The sequence below is a fragment of the Osmia lignaria genome, chromosome 12 (assembly GCF_051020975.1).
Source record: "Osmia lignaria lignaria isolate PbOS001 chromosome 12, iyOsmLign1, whole genome shotgun sequence".
Classification (NCBI taxonomy): domain Eukaryota; kingdom Metazoa; phylum Arthropoda; class Insecta; order Hymenoptera; family Megachilidae; genus Osmia; species Osmia lignaria.
Window position 1 is genome coordinate 11,290,842 of NC_135043.1, and position 26,164 is coordinate 11,317,005.

General features: G+C 35.2%; 2 protein-coding genes and 1 long non-coding RNA gene across 5 annotated transcripts; 2 read left to right on the forward strand and 1 right to left on the reverse strand.

Moving 5' to 3' along the window:
• The first annotated feature begins 979 nt into the window (after positions 1 to 979).
• LOC117610125 (uncharacterized) lies at positions 980 to 18,015 on the forward strand. 2 transcript variants are annotated; one of them, XM_076691397.1, is made up of 9 exons: positions 980 to 1,078; positions 9,234 to 9,437; positions 9,661 to 9,993; positions 10,087 to 10,412; positions 11,436 to 14,307; positions 14,506 to 14,826; positions 15,407 to 15,594; positions 16,137 to 16,323; positions 16,614 to 18,015. In XM_076691397.1, the coding sequence occupies exons 1-9, from the start codon at positions 1,037 to 1,039 to the stop codon at positions 16,881 to 16,883; spliced, it is 4,743 nt and encodes a 1,580-aa protein (XP_076547512.1). In that variant the 5' UTR covers positions 980 to 1,036; the 3' UTR covers positions 16,884 to 18,015. The 2 variants fall into 2 exon arrangements, with proteins under 2 accessions (XP_076547512.1, XP_076547511.1); XM_076691396.1 differs by having other exon boundaries at positions 16,605 to 18,014.
• Positions 18,016 to 20,209: 2,194 nt separating this feature from the next.
• On the forward strand, positions 20,210 to 24,632 carry Alg12 (Alg12 alpha-1,6-mannosyltransferase). Of its 2 annotated transcripts, XM_034336679.2 has the most exons (8): positions 20,210 to 20,505; positions 20,914 to 21,046; positions 21,185 to 21,358; positions 21,431 to 21,584; positions 21,925 to 22,069; positions 22,151 to 22,377; positions 22,470 to 22,718; positions 22,808 to 24,632. In XM_034336679.2, exons 1-8 carry the CDS (start codon positions 20,380 to 20,382, stop codon positions 24,630 to 24,632), a joined length of 3,033 nt encoding a protein of 1,010 aa, XP_034192570.2. In that variant the 5' UTR covers positions 20,210 to 20,379. The 2 variants fall into 2 exon arrangements, with proteins under 2 accessions (XP_034192570.2, XP_034192571.2); XM_034336680.2 differs by lacking the exon at positions 21,185 to 21,358.
• On the reverse strand, positions 24,437 to 26,164 carry LOC143305966 (uncharacterized). The gene is made up of 3 exons (XR_013063215.1): positions 26,012 to 26,164; positions 25,796 to 25,915; positions 24,437 to 25,730 (listed from the first exon to the last, which is right to left on the reverse strand). It is a non-coding gene; the product is annotated as an uncharacterized LOC143305966 (long non-coding RNA).

The window sequence follows — 26,164 nt, forward strand, 5'->3', positions numbered from 1 at the left end:
CGTAGTTGTTTAGTCACTTACCGTGCTAGGCAGTATACATAAACCGCGTGGTTTATTACACCATGCTATTTCTTGATTAATATACACGACAACGTTTTTATACGTGCCACAGTGGATAACAAAACGTGCTCTCCAAAGAGCACGTGCGTCTGATATACGTGTTGTAATTCACGTGATTATCTCTCCTTAGTCAGTAGAAAAAAAAAGAAGAAAATGAATAATTCGATTTTTTTATACTATACATATATATTGTTTAAATAAATATATTATCATTTATCACGGCCGGCATTAAACGAAAGAAAGAGAAATCACTGGAACAGGTGATTCCTCACCAATTTAGCTGCATTAACGTATCGTTCACCAATCGTTGTGTTCACGAAATGTAATAGCCGTAGAAAGGATAGTGCGTGGGAGGAAAGGTGGATCGTGCGAATCGATCCGTTGTTTCTCTTTCAACCGGTTGCTATGGATCAAGATCGAACGTTTTCAATCGTGGGTGGTTGAATCGGCAACGAGTGGGCGAGTTCAATTTTGCCGCAATTACGTTTCCTCGTACATACATACATACATACATACATACAATCGTTTTTCTACCTTCTTCGTACACGATTCTCCGAGTGCTTGACCCCAGAGGTAGCCTCGAATTTCTATTAACCATTAAAGGACGGACGCTAGGTCGTCCGAGAGCCTATATTTGATGTTATGGTACTAACGATAAATGTCGCCATTTTTGTCGTTGCGAAAACTAGAAATCCATTTGTCAGGGTACTGTATTTTGCGTGGAGACATTAATGTCACGAAATAAAAGTACAATCTTGGTAAAAAATTTCGGTACACTGCAATATTGCACTGAAAGTGTTAAATATAAAATAAAAGTTGACCGTGTGTGTATCCATACTTTTTGGCAGTAGTGTACATTAAATAAATGAAATTAGAGAGAAATTCGTGTTTATAATTCGTATTATCTTCTGGTTTCCAGAAAAAAACGGAGCATCACCCGTCGAGTGGTCGCAGAACGATCGGGATTTAACCAACCATGGCGACACCACAGGCTTCCTCGCGACTGGAATTATTGCAGGTATGAATATGCATTTGCTTCTCTTGCCAATACAGAATGTATCTTTATTGGTGGCACCCATTTCGGGCAGCCGATTCAACTTTTACAGACAATAAAAAACGGTTCTCGCGAAGATACGGTTCGGTTTGACCTGCTTTCTGAATTACGGTCACTTTTGACTCTCTGATGTTTTAGTACCTTTTTTTTATGGAACGATTCGATGTAATTTATTATTAATACTTTAACCACCGCATATTTCATGAAAGCTTGTAATTTTTTTTATGTTGAAATAATGATTGCTCAGTGAATTATGTTCGTGAATTTGAATAATGTACACTCGTGTTTGACGATATCATTTTTCCTGAGGAAGCCTGATTTATCGATATTTTCAATTAAAATCAGCAATATAAGAAGAAATTCTGTTTTATAGCAAATTTGTTCAATTATTTAAAATATTTATATTCCTACGCTCTTATATCACCACAACTTCCTACAATCTTTTAAAACGTTCCAAAGACGTCAGCAAAACTATCATACCTGAAATACTTTGAACAGAAATATTCGTTTCGAGTCCTTGCCAGCCCCGTAATCTTGAAATGCTCTCGACTCGAGCTGGTTAAGGCGGCGTTGTAACGCGTTCTCCTTTGGCCCACGTGTATGTATAACCATGTGCGCTGACTGGACGCATATATGGCATCTTGTTCTCGGCTGGTGTACACACATCTAACGACCCACGTACAGATGTAGCCAAAATCGACGAGTACGGGCCGTACGCATGTTGCCGAGTGGGCACCATTCGCACAGCTGATTTGTCAGCTTGTAACTTCGGGGACCAGCAAACTTCGCTCCAACATTCGGTGCTCGCCAAATCGTTGCTATTGCTGGAACGACGATAACGATGATCGTTGGACATCTTGTAACATGAGAAAGCATGACACGATGGCAATTTCAGATAATATAGAATTTTCGATGATGGAGAGGACATCGTTAGGATATTAAGTATAGTCAAATGAACAACACAATTCAAGTGTAAATTGACAAGACAATAATGCTTTTTCTCAAGAATTATGAAAAATATCTTATATTAAAATTTCCTCGGAAAACCACAACGCAATCTCTCATTTTGTCGTTTCACAACCGGAACTGCAGTTTCGATTGCACGATGCAGAGACCAGGACGAAATCTCGAGTAACAGAATAAAGGGCGCAGACCCTTGATTGAAGGAAGAAAGAAACGGACATTCTGGTAAAGCGAGAAAAGAGTACGAAAGGGATCGAAAGAGTCGGTAGTAGACGCGCTTGGCTTGTCAACCGCAACCGGCTACCACCAGCCAACTATAATAACGTGACGTCATTTCCTCCGTCTTCGTCCCGTCATCAGACGGTCCCTATACCTCCTACTTTGCCGTAGATACCGATCATCTGCTTACTTTGTTCTTGACCCCTTCGAACAACGCTTTGAAGGGAAGGAACGACGATTGAATGGCGGAATGTTTGCGGAAGTACATATTTCTGTCACCCACGTAATTGCTGTCATCGAAATACTTGTAAGTTATTCTCATTAGTGGAGCAGATAATTTTCCTAGGATTCGATAGATTCTCAAGGTGCCTCTGAAACAATTTTTCGTGGGTGGACAAGAAGGAAAGAATTTTCTTCGTCTTTTCGATACATCGATACATCGATACATCGATACATAAATAACGCACAAAACGTCTGCATATCGAGAACAAGCTGGCGTAGGTCGTTTCTTACCATTTTTCACCTACCCACGTTGGCCTAAATCCTGTGACACGTTCTTTTTTTATCTTTAAATAATTCTATAAGTTACTCAGCGAGATCAAACAAAAAACGTATACCTACCTTCAAAATTAATAAACACAATAATTATTATCCATAAAGAAATTCTCTTATTTTAACACATCAATCGTTAGATTTTTCTCGATATCAACACAGTTTCCCATAAAAAGAGAAGCACATCTGGAGAATAGAGAGACGTCTCCGTGAGTCGCCAGGATAACGAGTCCACGAGCCGTAATTACGTTGCTTAACTGGGCAAGTATTCCGCGAAATTACAATTACAAATCGCCGCGAGGCTGCTCATCAATTATTTATACGGGATCACCGTTAACACGAGAGGACCTCCTTGCTCCAAACCCACATTTCAGATTCATCCACGTGTTTCAACGCTAATAACACAATTCTGCGTTCTTTCCCTTTTAGCTGATAGCCAGTAGTCAACATTATAATGTGGTCCTAAGATTAATGTCAGCAGAACACCAGGATACAAAATAGTATTTTATACACTTTGCATGTTTAATGAATTCTGAAAGGATAATCCCATATACTGGTAAAAACCCTCATTAAAGAGGCTTCCCATCGGAAAGCATTTTGTTGAAAAATTTTTTTCATCTAACAAGCGGTTCGTTCCTAGGAAGTTAGATAAGTGCATTCTCGCGTAGAATGGCGACGCTAATGCGAAAAATTGCTTGACCATAACTACACACGCTACGTTTACTTCTCCATACCCACGCCTGACCTTCCGACGCTGCTGGGAAGGTGTGAAAAAAACAAAAAATCTGCCTAGAGAACATGTTACCTCATCACCTGTAATTATGTACTTTTCTAAACACTTTTTGCATCAAATCGTAAGTGGGTAGGTTTAGGTCCGTTTTCAATTTTCGGCCGGGTATAATACTTACCCCGATGAGGAAAATGAAAGATGAGTTCTTCCTCATCTATTTTTATAACATCTGTAGGAATAATAGTGTATAAGAAAGAAAATGCAATTTCTTAGTGATCGAATGTCTTCGCGATGGATGCATTTTATCGAAGAATATCGAATCGAATCGAATCGAATCGAAGAATCGAACGCGTGTACCTATATCATAGAACAGTCCCGATCGCATTGTCCATCCTGGCACCAAATGAAAATGCAGAAATCCGTGTGCAGACGCAGGTTGAAGAGAAAGCAATCCTCCACGGAATATTCGAGTCGTTAGGACGCGACGCGACGGTCGACAGACCGAAAACCAATCATCTCGCACGACCGACGATACTCTCGAGGAACCTTGAACTCTGCACTCGAGCAACTTGGAATCTCTACGTTAGCAGAGAATTCAAGTGCCTCGAATTCCCTGTTCATTTGTGAATTGCATTCACGAATAAAAGCGACGAAATTGAACTGGACTCTTGGTCACGAATGCATTAGAACGTTCCCAAGTTGGAAACTTTAATGAAGAAGGTAGCGATCGATGAGAGACGTGTGTCGTCTTGATGAAAAATTCAAGATACTCTTTTATGGTGCGAAATCAAATTTAACGATATAAAATTCAAAGAATTTCTACGACACAACACATTATTCGTAACAAGAATCATGTAAATTCCTTCAGAGAAACCTTGAACTCTGAATTCCGATGCAGTTGGAAGTGAAATTTTAAATAATCCAGCTTACACGCGATTCCCTTGAACTTCTGGTGCACTCGAGCATGTTTTTCAGCGAGATACATTTCGGCTGAAATTGAAATGGATCGCTGTCGCTTCGTGAAAGCAACTGTAATATTGCATACGCTATTTTGAATAAAATGTTTGACAATTCAGCGGGTTGCGCGAGGCAAAAAAAATAATAATTTTTGAATTTGAAATTTTCGAGCTATCACCGATGGTATTTTATTATTTTACACGTTCTCGATTTATTTTTTGAACCAACTTCAGAAAAGGAGTTACTCCATCGAACGCGTGTGTATGTTCTGAAATGACCTGATGCTCGTTCTTAACACCCTGTAAAAAAGGTCGATCACGAATGCCGGCACAGAAGTTACCTTCGCTTAGATTCTTGCCACTCGATAATAACACGATTGTCATTAACATTCTAAGGGTAGGAAAGTCGCACATGCGCCTCGATAAAAGGCAAGCACACAGGGGTTGGTAACAACGCAGTTGTGATAGTAACCTTCGCAGTGCCGTTTTCTTCTGTCGCCAGGTTATAATTCACCTTTGATCGCAGAAGCTATTTGACGTCAGAAAAAAATAACGAGTTCCCTCGAAAGATCGAAAACAAATGATATTCAACATTTCACTTTGATAAAAGGATACTACGTAATTTGAATTATTATCGAATGGATTGAATTATTGTCATAGGATAATAGTAAGTGAAAACTGATGAAATAAATTTTATACATTTTTTTGCTATGTGATTTTTATGGAATTTTATAAATTTTTCCAGTTGTATAATATAAATTATGTGTATAATTTTTAAACGAACAAGTTTCATATATTAAAAGAATAATTTTGAAAGGAACAATGTAAAATTTAGGAAATGAAAGTAATATGAAATAGAAAATTCAATTGAAATTGAGGCTCTCTTCACGGTCTCTTTAAATGTATTTATACTTACTTTAAAAGTGAAAGTAAAGTAGAATCCTTATCTCGACAAAGAATCTTAAGGGTATATTTTCGTTTGAATACTCATTTTTTACACGAATTTCGCGAATTACACATGTCATGTTTATACTTTTTATTAAATTAATTCGCAGAATCGTATTGAAATTAGGCGTTCAACGAATAATTACCTTTAATAAATTTCTCTTAAAACAAATTTAATTATTTTAATATTAACACTATAAAACACAGCTTTGATGCCTGACCATCTGTTTCTGGAACACCTCTAGTATCTTCATCCAGCACAGGGAATGTAAACTTGTAATTTGAAGGAAGTTGAACCCGTTGCACGTGTGTTGAGTTTTGCGAACGTTGTTGTGTCACGTCTGCGAACAATGGACTACAAAATAGAGAGACGGTTATCTTTCGAGTGTTATCCAAGAAGAAGAGATTATAATAAAACGTAAGATAAAAAGGACGTATGTAAGTGTCAGGTGTAAAATCGATGCTTTCGTTTGGAACAAACGAGGTGGAAGGATATGAGAAGAGAGTATTGTTTGTCAATGTAGCTGAAAGAAGAGAAGAAAAAGGATGAAACAAAATAAGCAAAAGAAAGAAAATAAAAATACATCTATTCGATCGAAACAGCTGGAAGCTCGTGGAGTATCCATGGACATGGAAACCTCCTGGGCTGCTCAAGAGTTGAAATCTACCTTCTCCGATTTGGATAACATGGTATTGTTCCTTTTCTTAAAAGACTTGCACTCAAATACTCAAATTTTCAAATGTACAAATTTTTTCATTCATTTCTGAATTTAAATTCCCTCTTAATATACATATTGCTTAAATTTCATAGTAGGCACTCTATAAATCATGATACTTGTACAATATTCAACAGATTAGCTTTGACACATATGACCATGTACAGAAGAGAAGCTGTTCCTTTTGCTTTCCAGAACGTTGTCCGAGTGTCGTTCATGTGTCATTCATGTGACAGCGAGTTTCTCCTTTTCGCGGCAGCAGTTCAAATCGAAACTGTGTTTTCGAAACGAGTCTTAACTTTTAAGAGGATCTTTAAGAGAATCAAATATAAATGAAGCCATTTACTACAGTTAGAAATAGATGTTATCCTCGGTACAAATCAATTAGTCTGTATTCAAATTATGCAACGAGAAATTAATCGGTGAATGGGGCAAGGGGTTGGAAATTGGTAAAAGCAACGACAGATTGTTAGCACTGATTGGCAATTAGCGACCAGAGAATTCGCATTTGTCAAGGTTCGATTTGATTACCATACACGATCAACTGTGCGTTTTAAACTACACTGTTGTATATTTTCTAAACGGAATAATTGTGCGTTTTATGAATTAATTTTTGGAAGTAAGACGAGTACAAATTGCAATTGGAATTTGTAAAAAATAATTGATCCTTAACAAAGATTTTGATTTTTATACTGAAAATGACTTTGTGCTTTAGGACACACTTTAATTAGAATTAACTTAATAACCTAATTAATAATTAATTACCTGTGTATTAATTAATTAAAGCTTCAACGAATAGATTCAATCATACTTCCTTATTAATTTAAAAATTATAAATTTGTTATTTTAACAAGGAATATTTTTATGTTCTTTAATTTGCTTGTAAATTGGATATTTACAACTTATTGGACGCAACACTTTTATTAACAGCACCAAAAATAAGAGGCAGAATACTAAATTGAATGCAAATAACTTGTTGGTAATATTTTTAGAGTGGATGATGCTCTGAATACCAATTTTTCAGTATGTTTTTCATTAATTTGTAATCGAAATTTTGAAAGAATTCAGTATACGTGTAAATAAATCGAGATGTTGATACAGTGCTTCGATCCTGAACTATACATCATGAAAAACAATTCTATAAATCATGATCCAATGAATGCCATCCGAATATAAATTTCACTGTTTTTCCGTGATGGTTTTTCGCCCGTTGTTTATTACACTGTAGAAGGATTCTCGTAAATTTGATGTAATGAAGATGAAATATTACTGTAATATATACTATGTTCTTTAACAATCAAAGCGAAGAGTATTATCTTTCGTTATTGTTGCAAAATTCATTCAATTTATTAAATCGGAATTCTATTTATCTTATCTATTAGATCACTTTAAGTTAACTTTTAAAAAACGAACTTGTTGAGTTACGATCATTTTGACCAAATATACTTTAATGTGTAAATGAATACTATAATAACTTTTTTGTATATTTCCAGATTTATCTAATACTCGATTCTCTAATCATTTCATGCAGTAAATTTATCAATCAGATGTTTCTTTACTTGCTTTAGTATTTTCGATTCTGTTTTTCTTCTTGAACGTACCTATCCTTAATAAATATAAACGAAAATTACGAGGCATTGCACGATTTCTTACGAAACGTTCAATGTTGACCTCCTTTTCTCAGTCGTTTCTTATTTCTCTGGTATTCTCTTTTCCCGTTTTTTCTTTATTTCCTTTGCCTCCGTTTTATCTTCGCTTCTTATACGCGGCGGCTTGTTTAAGGGCAAGGTGAACATATTCGGCCACTTGCTCCTCAGGGTCATTTTCAAAAATGAAAATATCTGGTTTTATATTCTAAACTATGTAGCATAAAAACTGTATTTTCATGAATTATTCACTGTCAATTAATTAATAAAAGAATGATAAGAAGGAAAATGTTTTGCACCCCCGTAACAATCTTGGACGCATTCAATCAACGTCTCGTAATGATTACGAATTACTCGATAGAGATCGAGTGATGAATTTGTACGGGGCCACGTGTACAAGGCAAAGCGATCAGCTGCACGGGCTCATTAGGAATAAATCAATTAACGGACCGGCTGATTGCGGACTCGCCGATTCGACGGCTATCCAATTAGCAGTTTCCTCTTGATTATCAAACAATGCTTGATCTTTTGGTAAAGATAGATAGTGCTGGTTGACTTGTACAGGATAAGCATCGCCATTACTCAACTGTTTGTCTTCGATCGGTGATAACTTTCATCGAGTAATAATACAAGTTACCAAATTGAAAGGTTTAATTTTCAGTTAGAGATTCGGTATGTCTTTGCTTCGATTAGAGTAGAAATTTCGTAGGGTATAATCAGAACTAGTATAATCGTATGATGATGTAAAATTAAGGATAGAATAATCGGTTGTAGCAGGGTAACGAGTTTACTAACCCCTTGGCATGTAGGTTATAAGGAATCGATGCAACTGCACGAGGCGTGCGAGTTTCGCATATGCATCGGTTGCAGTTCCACTATAGTTTATGCAACTATCGTCGTTGGTTCGGTTAACCAGAAGTCGCAGACCGAGTGGCGTTAATTCTACCTGTGAATCGTGGTTTCGTTTAATTATTTCAAGGTGAAACAACTCCTGAACGATTAGGGAGATTGGCTGAATAGAACCAAGAAACATTGATCGTGCGTGGTTCTATTACTATAGAAGTTTCAAATTGATCGTGTTACGTAGAGTTACGGGAAAAGTGAGAAGATCGATTTTAAATATGTTTTTAGTGAAGAATTAAAATTTATATCAAGTGTCTATGTTTTCTAAATTGTTGAATTGTTATATAACAATTATTTATCTAATTATATTAGTCTATTATAAAAAATGTGGAGTACAAAATTTGTAAATTATTGAATAAATGTAATCGTCGAGCAATCATCACTTCAACATTCAACTCGCTGAAGCAACGAAAAAAAGAAAGAAAGAAAGAAAGAAAGAAAGCAAAAAATATGATGAAATTTAAAGAGAAACATATGCGAATGTCGCAGGCTCGTTTCCAGCAGAAGCAGCTACAAGAAAAGGAGCAGAAGTTGCTGCAGCTTTACGACCAGCAACAGCAAAGAGCTTATCAGGTGGTGCAACGTGGTAGCGCCGGTTCAAACGGGTCAAATCATGGTTCCTCGATCAGCCAACACACCGTCACAAAAACCACCACCACCAGCCATACAACCTCGACCTCGCAAAGAGGAAAGGTGAGTGATTCTTCGCGTGCAAATCGTCTTTCACGCTTTCTTCAATGGATTAATATCTGGTATTTAACCATTTCTTCGTACAACAACGAATTTACGTTCGCGGTTGGTTTGATTCGCGTGATAGACCGACACATTCGTGTATCTATTAATTATTTAGAATTTAGAAATTACTTAAAATTGATATATTATCATTTAATCGCAACACCTGTGTGCTGGCATTAAGGTGAGGCAGATGTTCGACGAGAGACGGCAGACTACTGTGAAAGGCATCGACAGAAGCTACCCGCTAGAGCCGCTGGAGAACAAACCGCGGAAGCAAACGAACGGAAATGTCGCGCAGAAGAACGGAAATTTGACGGTGAACCGAGAATCCGTGAGTGTAAAGCGAGTGGCTCGCGCTGACGTGAACAGCAATTTGAATGGTGGCAAACCTATCGTCTCGTATCACCAAGAGATAACTCGAGAATCGTATGGACCCTCTGGTCGCCAACCGTCTGACGATGATGAGTTTGGAAATGATGAAAATCATATTAATCAATATGCGAATGGAAATCAGGTAAATTATTTCAACATTTTTTTCAGATTCTTCAAACTAACTAAATTACTGTTTCTTCAATTATTTATTTTTTTCATAATTATTCATAAATAGACACACATCGAGGAGGTTTTAGACGAAGACACGATCGAAAGAAATCGCATGATGGCGAAACTTCATTTGATGGAGTACGACGAGACGTTGAAACATCGTGTTAAAAACGACCTCGAGAGCGAGGAATTCCCAGAGGACTACATGGTAGACGTTCCCGATAAACTTCCAAAACAAAGTGTTACCAAGAAGTTGTCCCAAGCCGAAGCCAGGTTGGAACGTTTTAAAAACGCCAACGCGAAACGAAACAACAGCCTTACAAAGAAGAATCCAAGCACTGTTCTAAAGAAACGATCAGACCCGATATTCCCAGCTAAATCTACTTCCAGGTAAGGTAAACATTGATATAAAAAGAGAACCCAGATGAAATTATCATGGAGAGAAACCTAATTTTATTTATAATAATTTTTTATTTCGTGTTATATTCATTTTCTACATTTTACAACTACAACGCCTATAGAACAACATTCTATAACAATAATAATAATTTAAACTACAATCATTTCATTTTCACAATTAAAACTTCACAAATATTAAAAATATGAACGTGTTAATTTAATAAAAAATACTCAATTATTATTTTTCGAAAACGATACGTTAAAAGTAGATATCTGGCAGTAATCAAATGGAACTTTGACAAATACGAATTCTCTGGCCGCTAATTGGCAATCAGTGCTAACAATCCGTCGCTGCTTTTACAACCACCCCCCACTTTACCCCCCTCTGCCTCACCGATTAATTTCTCGTTGCATAATTTGCGATCGCTGACTAGGCTCGACTCGTTTATAAAAGCCACGCAACCGTAGTAGCCTAACAATACATGCTCTCTGGAAGCGATCACCCTTGAAAGAACAACTAAATGACGCGTTTCCGGCAAAGTATGTAGAAGGCGAAGGCGCAGTCGTGTCCGGTTTTGTCGCAAGGAAGAAGATGTCCGCTCTAATTTATATGTTCTGCCTTAACCGCTATCGGAGAAAGGATAATCGGGCGAAGGATATTAAACACTCCATCAGCATAACAATTGCTAGCCAAGCATGAAGCCTCGGAATTTAGTGGAGCGACTTGAATAAAAGAAAAGGAAAAGGAAAAAGAACAAATGTTCAGCGATCAGTGAAGAAGATAAGTAATAATAATAAAAAGAGAAAGGAAATTCTTTTCACGGCTTGTAACCAGCTTAATCAATTTTAAGAAGGACTAGAGAATGTCCTAGCTTGTTATTAGTATTGCTGAAAGGATCACGCAGAATCATTTCTATGCTTTATCTATGCTCTAACCGCGATAGTAAAGCAGGATTAACACGAATGAAAGGAGTTTTAGGAATAAGATGAATTATGTTGATTGTGATTTCGTAGCGAGGATGAAGGCAAGACCAGGATTCAAAGAGGATCTAGAAATGTTGAGGAAGACATGTCATTTTCGTTGGATTCTGAAAAGAATTTCAAACGAACAAATGAAAATCCAAAGTTTTTTTATGAACACACTGGAAAGTTGAGGGATTTGAAGGATGACGAAGAATTGATAGATAGGACTCGACGAAGCGAGAGTCCCAGATTCTTTTGTAAAGAATCTGAGAAATCTGCTACCACTTACGCAATTGACTCGCGAAGTCGATCAACATCTCCTGATTTTGTAAAAATAAAACCAAGATCTGAAGAAAATATATCTATAAAATCAAATTTCAGTATTGACAATTCTAAAGACATCGATGAAGCATTCTCTTCCAAAACTTACCAAAAAATTAAAAGTGAAATGGAATCAAAACCAACTACTAAAAGAATGCCTAATGTTTTTGAGCGTCTAACAAGACGCAGTTCAAGCCCCAAATGTCTGCAAACAAACCTGAAAAATACAAAATTTTCAAAATCACCAAATTTAACAAAGAAACGTAGTGGAAGATCCACTTCAAGTCCACAATTTTTTACTTCAGATTCTGAAAAATCAGCTACCATCATGTTAGTGATCCCAGAAACAATCATCAAAAGAAAATCTGACAAAACTAAAAATGTAAACTTTAAAAATTGTAAAATTGATACATCTGTTATTGAACCAAGAAGGAGAATGTCTGAAGAAATCATTGATGAAAGCTCTAAACACAGGATAAGAAGCTCAGTATCCCGATTCTTCTCCGACCAATGCGAGAAAGTATCCAGAAACTCGGAAGACGGTACAAGAGACATCGTTCAATCAGCGAAAGGTGGTTGGTCGCGTGATTCGTCTCCATTGTCGCTAAAAGACATGGGAACAAGTCGAAAGTGTGCAGAATTTTCAGAAAAAGCTATCTCGGCGACAAGTATCGATAGCATTCGTCGTGACTGGTCACCAAAGTCGAGACGAAACAGCAAAAGCCTAAATCCGCAATTCCCTAAAAACAAAAATCACCGAAAATCCACTGAAAACACTTTACTAAAACAATCTAAATCAATATCGCAGAAGAACATTAAAAAGTCAAAATCAAAGAGTCCTGAAATTGATCGAGGAACAGTGAACGTTTTACGATCGACAAGATTGATTCGTGACGCTATAAAGCGTCAGAATGATAATGATGATAAAAATGAAAAGGATGAAGGATCGAGGAGGAATTGTAGAAACACGGAAGGAATATCAACTGCTGCTGATTTCGAGAAGAAAGTTGCCGCGGCCGAATCGAGTCCGAAAAGTTCCACTTCCGTCGAAGTGGACGCGGAGATCCAGGAAATCACGATGCCTGATCAATACATGGAGCATCAGCGAGGAGAGAGCATTAACTCGAAATCGCCTGATAAGACACGGAGGTCGAGGATGGAAGAGCTTTTCACGTATTCGGTGCGCAAACCTGGTAGAAAGAGCGTTTTCGAGCTATCGAAGAGAGATGAAGAAAAGACGGATCGTCTAGGAACATTCGGAAGGTACACTAGAAGAAATGAGAAGTGTCAAATTAAGGGAGATCGAGAAATCGAAGCTGAAATTTTCCCGTTAGGAGAAGAAAAGATTCTTGGTAAATATAGTACACGAAAACATGATAATTTTGAATATACAAAGAAAAATTGTTTGTCAACAAATAGTCCTTCTCCAACGAGCAACTCTACTATCTGTAGCTCAAAAAATGTAACAAGTAAAATTATTACAAAAGAAGATAATAAAGTGAAGAATCTAAATTCTGGAGAAGAAAAGAAAATTCGAAATAAGTCTAATGATTTGATTATTCCTGTTTCAAAACGAAAAACAATTGAAAAAGTTAAAGTTGTAAATCGAAAAAACGAGAGAATTTTACATAGAAAAACACCAAGTCCTATTCAATTGAAGCAAAAGAAAAACAGCTCCAAATCGCCTCAAATGACAAAAGAATCTGAAATTCTGCATTCAATGGAACTGGTTCGAAAAGTCATCAAAGGGGAAAGCTTCGATAAAGGAGTAATTAATAAAACAATAGATTCTAATGAAAAGAAAAGTGATTCTACTAGAAAGTCAAGTTCCACGATTGTTTACATAAACGATGAATGTTCGAGGAAGAATTACGAAAGGACGGACTCGGTGGAATCCGCGCTCAAACGTTTCGATTCCATCGGCACAGAATCAGTTCAAAGCAGCACAGAGAAAAGACAAACCTTCGAGGAAGCTAAGGCTATTTCTCTGAAAGCTCTCAATCAAATCGATGCAAATCTTCCTCAAAGTATCTCGACGCTTTCCCGAGAAATTGAGAAAAACGAGTCGAAAACTGCTAGAGCTAGAGACTCCATAGAGATGGCTAGAATCACGATGGGGTCCACAACACCCGCTTGTAAGAGAAAACTGTTCCAATACGATTCTGAAGAGGAGACTGAAACTGGCAGCTCTAGATCGAGGTACAGCTTGGAAAAATTAGATTTGAAAAATGAGAAAATTTTGGGAAAAAAAGATAAATCGAGAAACGAAGAAGTTTCTTTGTCTGTAAAACAATTGAGATCGATCGAGGATATTCGAAAATCAATCGACTCCTCCTGTTTCGAAAGGAAAGGAACGTCGACGAAGTCAGCGATTGCAAATGACACCTTGAAATTGAAACGATTGCCAAGGCGATCAGAGAATCTCGCAGAAAAGAACGACACTTTAGGGGATGCAGAACGTTCTTTTATAAAATGTGCGATACGTTTCTCCAGGGTAACGAAGAGTCCGAGTCCAGATTCGACGAAAACGACGGAAACGAGCAGCCGTGCGAGAAGAAACGTCCTTTCGTCACCGTCGAAGAGTCCTGACACTGTAGCGAGGGTAATGAAAGTTCTTTAATGGCATCACGATAATATTAAGTGCAATTTTCTTCATTTTTCTTTATACTAGAATATTCTGGTATTTAGTAAAAAAAAAAAAGAAGAAAATATTTTTAGTTTCTTATCGTTAGTGGAATTTTTGCTAATCTTTTTTTGTCTGGTAAAATAACAAATCCAAAAACGAATGTTTTTATTACAGCGTCCGTCTATCGAGATGAAAGGGCAAGAAGCAAGATCGACGAAACGACCAACTCTTATGAAAGGCACAGAGCCAATTGGAAACAGGAAGACGACCACCACCACCACCACGAGTAGGAGAAAATCGACGGATGTCGTCGATGGTGCTATTCTCGAAAATGGTGTGCATTTACGAGACCAAACTGCCGAAACGAAATACGATAACGACTCGGCCGCGTCGAAGAGGAGCGATGCTTTTGTCATCGATTTCGACGAGCAACCGCCGAAGGAAAACGATGCTTCACTTCCGAGGAAATCATTGTTGAGAAAACAATCGACCGACGTGAGTGAAAGTTGGGCTCTTATCGTAAGATAAAATTTCATTAAATATTTTTTGATATAGTACATAAATGAAAAGCTTAGAATAGATCTTTCCTTAATTCGGCATTGACATAGATATAGAATAACTCTTTGGAATAAAAATCAAATTTACACGACGCCCCATCGGCTTCAAATTTTAATTTTTCTAAATATTATTATAATATATTATACTAAAGTAATCAATTGAAATTATATTGTATAAACATTTTCAATCGAGCATCGTGAGCGATTTTTCCACGACGACTCGAAGTTAGGAATAAGAGAAGCAAACGGAAAACCAATCGACGGAAATTAGCATAGTAAAATGTCGTCCGTTCTTTGACACTGATTAACCCCGGTTAATCCAGATATTTCACAGTACATGGATTCCTTTTCCTTTATTTTCTAATCAACCGAAATATTTGCAAACGAAATTTTCGAGTTTTACTGCTTTTAAATTAAACGATAGAATTTAACAGGTATTTCGTATTACCTTTTGATAATTAAATAATTGTTTTCTCTTTGAATATCTATTAAAATTGAATGTATATGTTTTGGATTAGAAACAAATACCTTCCACTCAAACTGGTCGATCCCCTTCGGCAATGTCGTCCACCTGTACCGGTAGTTCCGTGCAGGGTCAAGTTTCCGGTTCCAAAGGAAAAATAGCTTCAAAGGCGAAGACACCGACTTCCGGAGCTACGCAGAAAACATCAACTAGCTCCAAATGTGGAGGAAATGGCGTAGTCGCGTAAGAATTCTTTCTGTAATGACATATTAAAACTTGAATTTTCAAGAAAAAGGAAATTGTATTTTTTCATGAATTACTGTTAATTATCTTCAGTCTGAAGTTTGAATATTCTCTCTAACACTAATATAAGACGAATTACCAGATCTAACAATATTCTTAAGTTCCAATGCAATATAACTTTATTTACTAAAATCATTATTAAATGTTTAAACAAACAAAAACTCTAATATTTATATTAAAATTGTTAATGCTCTATATTAGAACATTATTAAAAAATTTCTAAAGTAGTACTAAATTAGAAATTAAAAATGCAAACTCTAATTTAACTGAATAAGTACAATAATAATATAACATTAATCATTTTTTTTATTAATAATACTTTTATAAGATGATGCGCTTATGTAATATGTTAGAAAGTGTATCCGAACATTGAATAAATCTTTCAGAAACAGCTTATTTAATAATATTATTTTACAGAAAAAAGAAATTAATTAACATTCGTTTATAACTAACCATCTCCTATTAAAAATATCTTCTTACAGCGACAGTCTGGTAGCCTGTAAAATATGCGGTCGACGTTTCGCTCAAGACCGAGTGACCCTTCACGAACAGATTTGCACGAAGACAGCGCAAAAGAAAAGAAAACAATTCGATGCGATGATGTATCGCGTTAAAGGCACGGATCTCGAAAAATTTGTCAGATCAGGACACTGTAAAAAGCAGCCCGAGGTTAGTATTCCTTTATCTCATTTTCCGATCACAAACGTCCCTCGTCCTAATCCTTCGCGATCCTTCGCAATCCTTCGCAATCCTTCGCAACTTCCCTTCCAATTCAATACACGAAATTTACCGAATTTTAAATGTTAATAGTGTAGGTATATTATTTATTTGATAAATATTAAATGCCTTCGTTTGAAAAATATAGAAAATTAAATGGTCAAATGAATAAGAGGACGAGAGACGTGGATCGTTCTAAAGGGATGGAACGGTTGTCGCTTGTAATGTTTCAGAAATTAAAGAAACCGGTACCGAAGTCGAACTGGCGCCGCAAACACGAGGACTTTATTAATGCAATACGATCGGCGAAGCAGGTGCAAGCGCACCTGGCTGCAGGAGGGAAACTCAGCGATTTACCGCCACCACCAGCCAGTGATACCAGCGATTACGTTCAGTGTCCTCATTGCGGAAGAAAATTCAATCAATCCGCTGCTGAGCGTCACATTCCTAAATGCGAAAACATGTTACACAATAAGCCGGTACACTCCCGAGCACCGAAACCGAAGCGTTAATCATCATTGCCGAGAAGAACACCTTTATTTTTTAGCAGGATAGAATTGAAACTTTATCTTACGCGAAAGAAGCTTTTCAACGAATCAAATTGAAACGATAATTATTTATTTAAAATGATAACAAAAATATTCTACGTTAAAGCTATGTATTAAAAATAAATTGTTCGTAAAGTCTTGTTCGCCGTTGATACATATTTTAATGCAATTTTTATACGTAAAAAAAGTTACACTGATTTACATCTGCAATTTGACCCAAGTTATATACCAGTTCTTTTGCGTGATATTGAAACAAATGTATTTTTCAATTACCTTATGAAGTTTATATGTATGTATCAAGCGAAAGGAGCTTATGAATTTTATATATATATATATGGTCATTTTTTGAAGAGATTGTGAAGGTAAATTTACAAAAAAAGCTTGAGTAATTCTTTATTTCTCTTTTTTAAGAATTTGAAAACTGATATTTATGAAACAGACTTGGAGGATATACAATGTTCTATTGTAAGAAGCTTCAGAACTTTGGAACAATTGCTTTATACGTATTTATACACTTTTTATACTATAATATTAATGAAAGATTATACGAACGTTCGTCATTTTATAATCAACTCTCCCAAAGGATATCACCTCCATACGAATACTGAAAATCACATAGAATTCAAGGATCAATGCTGACCGATTAATACCACGAATATTGTGATTTATTATTTTGTAAGTTTCCATCGCGATAGATCGTCTTACAAGAACATTTTTATAGCGCTTAGTCTCTTTAATAAATGAAAAGTGTTGTAACTAATAAACTAACTTTTTAATAAAAACAATTTTCTTTTTTTTTTTTACGTGGTGGAAATCTTCGTAGAAGATTGTACGTACGAAATGTACGTAGTTCACATCCCTGACTACAGATAATAGAACTGGGAAGAGTGGTCCCCGCGAGGTCCACAAAGAAAAATAAAATAATAATAAATAATTAGGAAGCGTGGACTTGTCCCATAAAGGAGAATAAAATAATTAATAACTGAAAAGGGTGGATTTTAGTTCATAAGGAAAGATAAAATAATTAATAACTAGAAAAAACGAAATAAAAGGGGTCCTCGACCAAGGCCAAGAAGAGGTATACAATTATAAATGTTATTCCCCTTCGATGAGCTTATTTAATAAGCAAAAAAAAATAAATGAAGTAAATTAAATTAACTCTGGAAAAAACTTATACTGGTTGTGCCCTCTTCATACGGTCCTGACATTATCCGGGGCTTCGGAGACCTCAAAGCAACGATAACTCTCTTTGCATACTGACATTATGGTATCTGGGGTTTCGGAGACCCCAAAGCACCAATGACTCTCTTTGCATACTGACATTATGGTATCTGGGGTTTCAGAGACCCCGAGTATCCTCTTGGGGTGCCAAGGACCCCTGTTGCCAACCCGGGGTCCTGAGAACCCACGTTACAATTCTGGGGCTCTGAGGAACCCAGATGACAATTCGGGGTTCTCAGGAACCCAGATAACAATTCTGGGGTTCTCAGGAACCCTGGGTACACTTCTGGGGTCCTCAGGATCCCGCAATACAATTTTGGGGTCCCTAGGATCCCAGAATACATTCTTGGGGTCCTCAGGATCCCGGACTACATTCTTGGGGTTCTTAGGCACCCAGAATACAATCTTGGGGTCCTCAGGATCCCGGAATACATTCTTGGGGTTCTTAAGCACCCAGAATACAATCTTGGGGTCCTCAGGATCCCGGAATACATTCTTGGGGTCCTCAGGATCCCGGAATACAATTTTTGGGGTCCTCAGGCACCCAGAATACATTCTTGGGGTCCTCAGGATCCCGGAATACATTCTTGGGGTTCTTAGGCACCCAGAATACATTCTTGGGGTTCTTAGGCACCCAGAATACATTCTTGGGGTTCTTAGGCACCCAGAATACAATCTTGGGGTCCTTAGGATCCCAGAATACATTCTTGGGGTCCTCAGGATCCCGGAATACAATTTTTGGGGTCCTCAGGCACCCAGAATACATTCTTGGGGTCCTCAGGATCCCGGAATACATTCTTGGGGTTCTTAGGCACCCAGAATACATTCTTGGGGTTCTTAGGCACCCAGAATACATTCTTGGGGTTCTTAGGCACCCAGAATACAATCTTGGGGTCCTTAGGATCCCAGAATACATTCTTGGGGTCCTCAGGATCCCGGAATACAATTTTTGGGGTCCTCAGGCACCCAGAATACATTCTTGGGGTCCTCAGGATCCCGGAATACATTCTTGGGGTTCTTAGGCACCCAGAATACATTCTTGGGGTTCTTAGGCACCCAGAATACAATCTTGGGGTCCTTAGGATCCCAGAATACATTCTTGGGGTCCTCAGGATCCCAGAATACATTCTTGGGGTCCTCGGGCACCCAGAATACAATTTTGGGGTTCTTAGGAACCCCGAAGCAAATAGCGAAATATAAGAACGAAAAACGAACAAATCGTGAAACTCACTTGTTCGGAATAGTGATGGGTTTGACCGGATCTAGCGAAATATAAGAACGAAAAACGAACAAATCGTGAAACTCACTTGTTCGGGGTAGTGATGGGTTTGACCGTCACAAACGAAATACACTAAGAAAAATTAAAAATAATCATATTTTATTATTCCTTCCGGCTAGCTTCATGTAGGTCTCTCTGCATACCGACCTCATATCATCTTGGGGTATTATGCACCCCGAAACACGGATGGCGGTCTACATACCGATATTATGGCATCTGGGCTGTCAAGAACCCCTTGTATCAGTGGTGTTCTCTGCATACCGACATTATGGCATTGGGGTGTTAGGGACCCCAACGAATTTAAGTATGTACATTGAATAATTAAAATGATAGAAGAATTTACGTCAATTATATAAATAACTCAAAAATGAAATTGGATAAATTATATAATAACTCAGTTGCTTTTTTCAAATGATTTATTTACCAAGGTGCATGAAGTTAATACAAGTTTATCAAACAATTATTTTAATCATTTTTCAGGGATGTAATGAACACAGGGTTGTAAAGGGGAACCTTGTTATTTAATCCCTCTATCGGGAAGTAGCGAAAACTACGAGGCAACTTACCGACTGCCGAAGGAAGGGTCGATAAGTCGGTAACTCTTCAAGAAGTTTCCACTGCCTTTGAATAGTTGGCGCTAGTGTCTTGCGTTTCAGAAATTCGATCGATAAGTCGTTGAGTAGTTTGAGCATAGATGACACTCCGCCGATAAACTGAAACGAGAGTACATACCTCTCAATATGATAATGAGTTATAGTAAATTATTCGCAAATTCTAGGAATTATTGAATCTATGATATTGGTAGCGATAAAATGCATGCGTAAATTGGTCGGGATCCAACATAGCAGACGACGTGGTATTCCCGGTGTAAGGAAGGATAATTTAAAAAATCGTATATTGTCATGATTAAATTCCAAAGTCTTACGATGTTTTTACGCCTATTTAATATCTAAAAGAAATATGGATCACTTACTTATCTTGGTGGCTATGGTACATTTATTGTACTGTCCATTCACAAAAGTGGAAGAAAGTTTCAATCTGCAGGCTATGCATGATATCTTATACCATAGTTTTGACCTGTCCGAGGTAATTATCGTGGTGCAGTTACCAAAAACCGTAGAGACATAAACATTTCAACATGAAATGAACATGGACAGGTTGTAGGAACATATTTATCTTTCTTGACAGGTTGCTGACACATAATCGAAGAGATATTACGCAAAATTTTAGATATTATATTTAGAAACAGATGCATGTATTTATAAGCTCACGATCAGCTGATATAATTTATGCTTAAAAAAACAGCTGAAAGTAAAGTGTTAACAAATTTTTAACAGTTCAGAATTTTACACTACAAATACTGATATATTTATAATCTAGTATGACATTTGAATCAAACATTTATTCTGTTAGCTTATAATAAATGTATGTTTATTTAAAAAAAATGGAAATTAAAAGTAATTATTTGCAATATATTTTTTTGTTCTTTGATAGTATGATCACCATGAATTTCCTGGAGTTGTGCCACGATCATTCGTGGGACCAATGATAATATCAGGCTTGGCATCACCTCTAATAGCAATCATTAATTATTTGCAACTTAACAAATTCTTTGCTCAGTATGTTGGTAAGTTGATTAGTAAGTAAACTGCATTGGAATTATTTCATGACTGTGTTTAATTCATTATTAATCTTAAATGCATATGTAAGAATAATTCTTTAGTTTGTGGACCTCAGTAAGAATAACTAACATTATTGTTTTCAGTAAGAGCAATACTGGGTTTGTTAGTAATAGGTATGTTAAAGCTATATAGAGATGCTTTACAAAGTATCTTTGGAACACAATTTACAAAATGGTTTGTTGCCATAACTGTAACACAATATCATTTTATGTATTATTTAAGTCGTCCATTGCCAAATATCATGGCTATGCCATTAGGTAATTTTAATTTTAATATTACTATATTTACTTTATACTTTATATTAACTCTGGATTATTCATATATTTTAGTATTACTTGCTTTATATGGGTGGTTGAAGCAAAATCACATGATATTTATTTGGTCATCTGCAGCAGCAATAATAATATTCAGAGCAGAACTTGCTATGCTACTGGGCTTATTCCTTTTGTACGATATAACCAACATGAAACTGACTATATCAAGGTATTTACATATTATATTGTGGACCATTGATTCCTAGTATGGCTGTAACATTACATACAGAAGTGATTAGAATCATCAAGGGACCTTCTGCAAAACTGCACTGATTTGTAAGCTTTGTTTGCTTATAAAACTTATTAACATAATGAATCCCTCTTCTTTAAAAAGTAACTAAATCAAGCATAGATCCTAAACTGCAATAAAATTTGTGCTACTACTAAGACTAAAAAGGAAAGAACTGAATAGTTTTATAATATAGAATACTTTTCTTTGTTAAAGTTTGTTAAGCCTACATCAAAATAATCTAGTATATAATAAATTTATAAATATAATAATTTTTTAGATTACTTAAAATTGCAATACCAGCTGGTATATTTTTTCTAACATTAACGGTTGCAATAGATTCTATATTTTGGAAACGATTAGTATGGCCTGAAGGAGAGGTGTTTTATTTTAATACTGTACTTAATAAAAGTAGCGAATGGGGTGTATCCTTTGTTAATGTTATTTTCAACTTTATATGAAAGAGTAAATTTTAAATATGTTTACTAATCTTAACATAAAAACAGACATCACCATTTTTATGGTACTTCTATTCAGCACTCCCACGTGGACTGGCTTTGTCATATTTTTTAGTACCTTTGGGTATGTTATGGGATGCTCGAGTTCGAGCATTAACAGTTCCTGGTATTGCATTTGTTCTTTTATTCTCATTTCTACCTCATAAGGAATTGAGATTTATCGTATATGTCTTTCCATTGTTAAATGTTAGTGCTGCTGTTGTTTGTCATAGAATGTAAGTACTATTATCAATGAGTTTTATAAATTGTCTTTCGTTTTTGCAAATTTTCAATTATAATTATGCATTTTTCTTTTCCTTCAAATTAGATGGGAAAACAGAGCAAAAAGTCCATGGAATGGATTTTTGGCACTGATCATTATAGGTCATCTAGTTTTAAATGCTCTATTTTCTATGTTTCTTTTATGTGTTGCTGGTTCTAACTATCCTGGTGGTTTAGCTATTGCCAAATTACATAGACTTGAAAAAGATTCTGTTAATCCAGTACATGTACACATTGATGTTTTGACAGCACAAACAGGAGTTTCAAGATTTACACAAACAAATAGCTCTTGGATGTAAGTTGTATAAATAAATGTACATATTAGATAAAAATGAAACAAAGTCATTACAAGTTATAACTAATTTATTGTCAACTATCTTCCAGTTATTCAAAACAAGAAAATTTAACCATTGACAGTCCTGAAATGCTTCAATTTACACACCTTCTAATGGAGGCTAAAAGTAAATACTCACCAAATATAAAACCGTATCTTAAAACCCACGATATTCTAGATTCTGTAGACGGTTTCTCTCACATAGCGTTAAACTATAACATGTTGCCACCTATACGAATAAAAACTAGACCAATAATATTTATTATGAAAAGAAAATCAAATATAAAGTATGATCTGAAAAAAGCAAAAGCACAAATTCGTGTAAAACAGCAGAATGGTAATGATATACGGAAAAGCGAAGAAGGTACATATATAATAAACGGTACTGTTCAAAATATGGAGCCAATATTAGATGAAATTATGGAATCATTAGAGCAATTTGAAAAACCATTGAATCTTAATGATATGAACATAGTAGATACAGAAAAAAAAGAAACATTAAAATCTGGTAGTACAGAAACTGATGTCAAAGAGGATATTGAATTATTTAATGTAGAACAAATATCTACTAACTTATCTGGAAATGTATCACCTTTAGAAACATCAGTTGAAACAGAAATATCACAAAATATATCTGAAATAGAAGATGATATTACTAACAATAATACTAAACTACAACACGATGTGGAAAATAGTTCTGTTGTTAGGGAAATGGAATTGGATGTAAATGGAGAAGAAAATGAAAAGGTAATGACTGGAAAGCAACAAGTAAAACTTGGTAACAGTCCAGAAGGTAGTACTATAAAGAAAGTTGTCAAGAAACTTATTCAAGAAAAACTTGAAGCAGTTAAACTTAAGAAGGATACGACGGATGAAAGAGCTGAAATTCCACCAAAAATTAGTGCCAAATTAAAAAGAGTAGTTCCATTAAAAATAGAGACACCACAAAAAGTTAGGATTATATCAAAGCAAGAACTAAATGAAAAACCTGCTGTTATACAAGAATTAAAAGAAAAGTCTGTAACAGTTCACGAATTAAAAGAGAAACTTACAATCATTCAAGATATAAAAGAAAAGCCATTTCAGAATATAAAAGAAAAACCTTCCATAAATCAAGAAACAATTAATGAACGTAAAAGTATTAATGTAAAAGAAAGTATTAGAAATATAATAAATCAATTTAGAGAATTTGAAAAAGATTTTGTACAGGAAGAATTAGAAACAGTTAAAAAAGAACCAGATGTTAAATATAGTGAAGAACCTATGGAAATAAATAGAAAAATGTCCGAGGATTCATTAAATGTAGGAGATATTACCACAAAAACCAAGTACTCAAAAATGATCAAAGATGCCAAAGAAAGTCTAAAGGATATAATAAATCAATTTAAACAAATAAAGAGTGAATTAACTTCTGAAGAAGATGATCAATTTGATAGGATTGAAGCTACATATATGGATCGGCCAATTGCCGAGACATTAATGCAGTTTAGTGAAGCTTTAAAAAATTTAATACAACGACGAAAAAAGAGTACAATACCTGCTGTAAATAATATTGATAGTAATAGTGACATATCTAAATCAGAAACTCAGCCAAAAGTAATTACAGGAAATGCTCAATTTTTAAAAGTTCCAAATTATAATAAAGAAGAAAAAGTAGGAAGAGTCACACAAAATATGCAAAATGCAAACGATAATCCGAGTTCAAATAAAGCATTTGAAGAAAAATATTTGTCAACATCTGCATCTAACAAAAACGTCCGATTAAATGCTGAGAAGTCTACTGATGCTGTTTCAAATAATATACTAAAACAATATGTTTCTAGTGAACAGGACGAGGAAACGCAAAAGAATGTTGAAAATAGCTCAAACGATTAAATATTAGAAATAATTCGCGGTTTTGTGCTTTTTTAATGAAACAGTTATCTAATTATAGTAATATGTAAATACGTTGTTCTGTGATAACGAAAGCATTGTACGTCTTAATCCATGCTCGTGCATTACCAACACGGAAAAATCAAAATTTATTTTTCCTATATTGTTGCTTAAAATATCAAAGAATATTCATTCAAAACAGAAGAAAAATTTTGTCTAATATATAGTATCACAAACGTGCCACAAATGTAATAACTTTATATATGTATCGATGTAAGAAAGAAACAATTCAAATGATAGATAAAACAATTGTTTTACTTACTACAAAAATGTCTTAATAATTTTGACATACATATTTAGATGTTAAAGTATTAATTAATATATTATTTGATATAAGATTAATATTTATCAATGCATGTTTAGAAAGATGATAACTTTATTATTCATCCTTGGATATTACAAATTGATAAGCTACTATTTCATAGTGGTCTTATTATTTCCCTTTTATGTCCTTGCATTTAGATTCTGCTTTATTATATTTTCTGCTATTTGTTCATTACCACAGTTAAATTATAGCAATACATTTTGTATTGCTTTTTTCATCAAAGAAAGAAAAGAAAAAGAAATAGAACTTATCACAAACAGGAAGTACATTCATTTCCATATTGGTACCTGCAGAGCATTTAAGTGCCTTTAAATCTCTTCCAAATTCAATTTGTTGTAAAACATATTTTTGGAAAGATATGTATGTGTAACATACTATGTATAAATATTTTACAATAAGTAAAGATATTTAATGACAAAAATTGTACATTAATTCCCATGTTACTATCAATCAGTAATTAAAAGTATACTAATTATAATCAATATTAAGTTGTAATTTCAAATTTTATTAAAAATATAAATATTTAACATTAAATCTCTTTTTGATTTTAATGCACTTTTTGTATTTTTGTCAATATGTTAGTGATATTCATCCATTAATTTACAAAAGAGTTTAAAGTTTGCAATTGCACTACATATAGTTACAGTCAAACTTAACCAGTATACTATTTTATCACGCATACCGCATTTTAAATATGTAGGCCGACCGTCTTCACGCTATTAAAAGAAATACAAATTGTTACGGATATTTTATATTATATATTCATAAAAGTCATGTATACCTGCATCCTTGCTTGTTTGAGTTTAAATTTCTGATATGCTTTTTCTGAAACTAAATTTGGGGGTCCAGTATAAATTGATCGACGTAATGAAATTTTATTAAGAAGTCTTGATCGTGGGATCTACATATTAATTTCATACGTATATATTTAGCAATAATTTTTAGTCTCGCAATCGGTAAATATTATACTGAATATTATAAAAAAATATTTACTCACGGATAACATTTTTAAGCATATAGGAGTGACCAAGATCCAGAAAACGTTTATTTTATGCAAAACAAAAGAATTGAACGTCAAATCGTAATTGCTCTCATTCGCGCGAATGCAGTACGAAATCGAAAAAGTGTGCGATTATCTTTCGCCGTTATA

Coding starts and splice junctions, on each gene's coding strand:
- LOC117610125 (XM_076691396.1), top strand. CDS start 1,037: ATGGCGACACCACAGGCTTCCTCGCGACTGGAATTATTGCAG. Junction 1,079..9,233: donor CGCGACTGGAATTATTGCAG/GTATGAATATGC, acceptor CGAATGTCGCAG/GCTCGTTTCCAGCAGAAGCA. Junction 9,994..10,086: donor AATATGCGAATGGAAATCAG/GTAAATTATTTC, acceptor ATTCATAAATAG/ACACACATCGAGGAGGTTTT.
- Alg12 (XM_034336679.2), top strand. CDS start 20,380: ATGGATCACTTACTTATCTTGGTGGCTATGGTACATTTATTGTACTGT. Junction 20,506..20,913: donor ATAGTTTTGACCTGTCCGAG/GTAATTATCGTG, acceptor GTTCTTTGATAG/TATGATCACCATGAATTTCC. Junction 21,047..21,184: donor ATTCTTTGCTCAGTATGTTG/GTAAGTTGATTA, acceptor TATTGTTTTCAG/TAAGAGCAATACTGGGTTTG.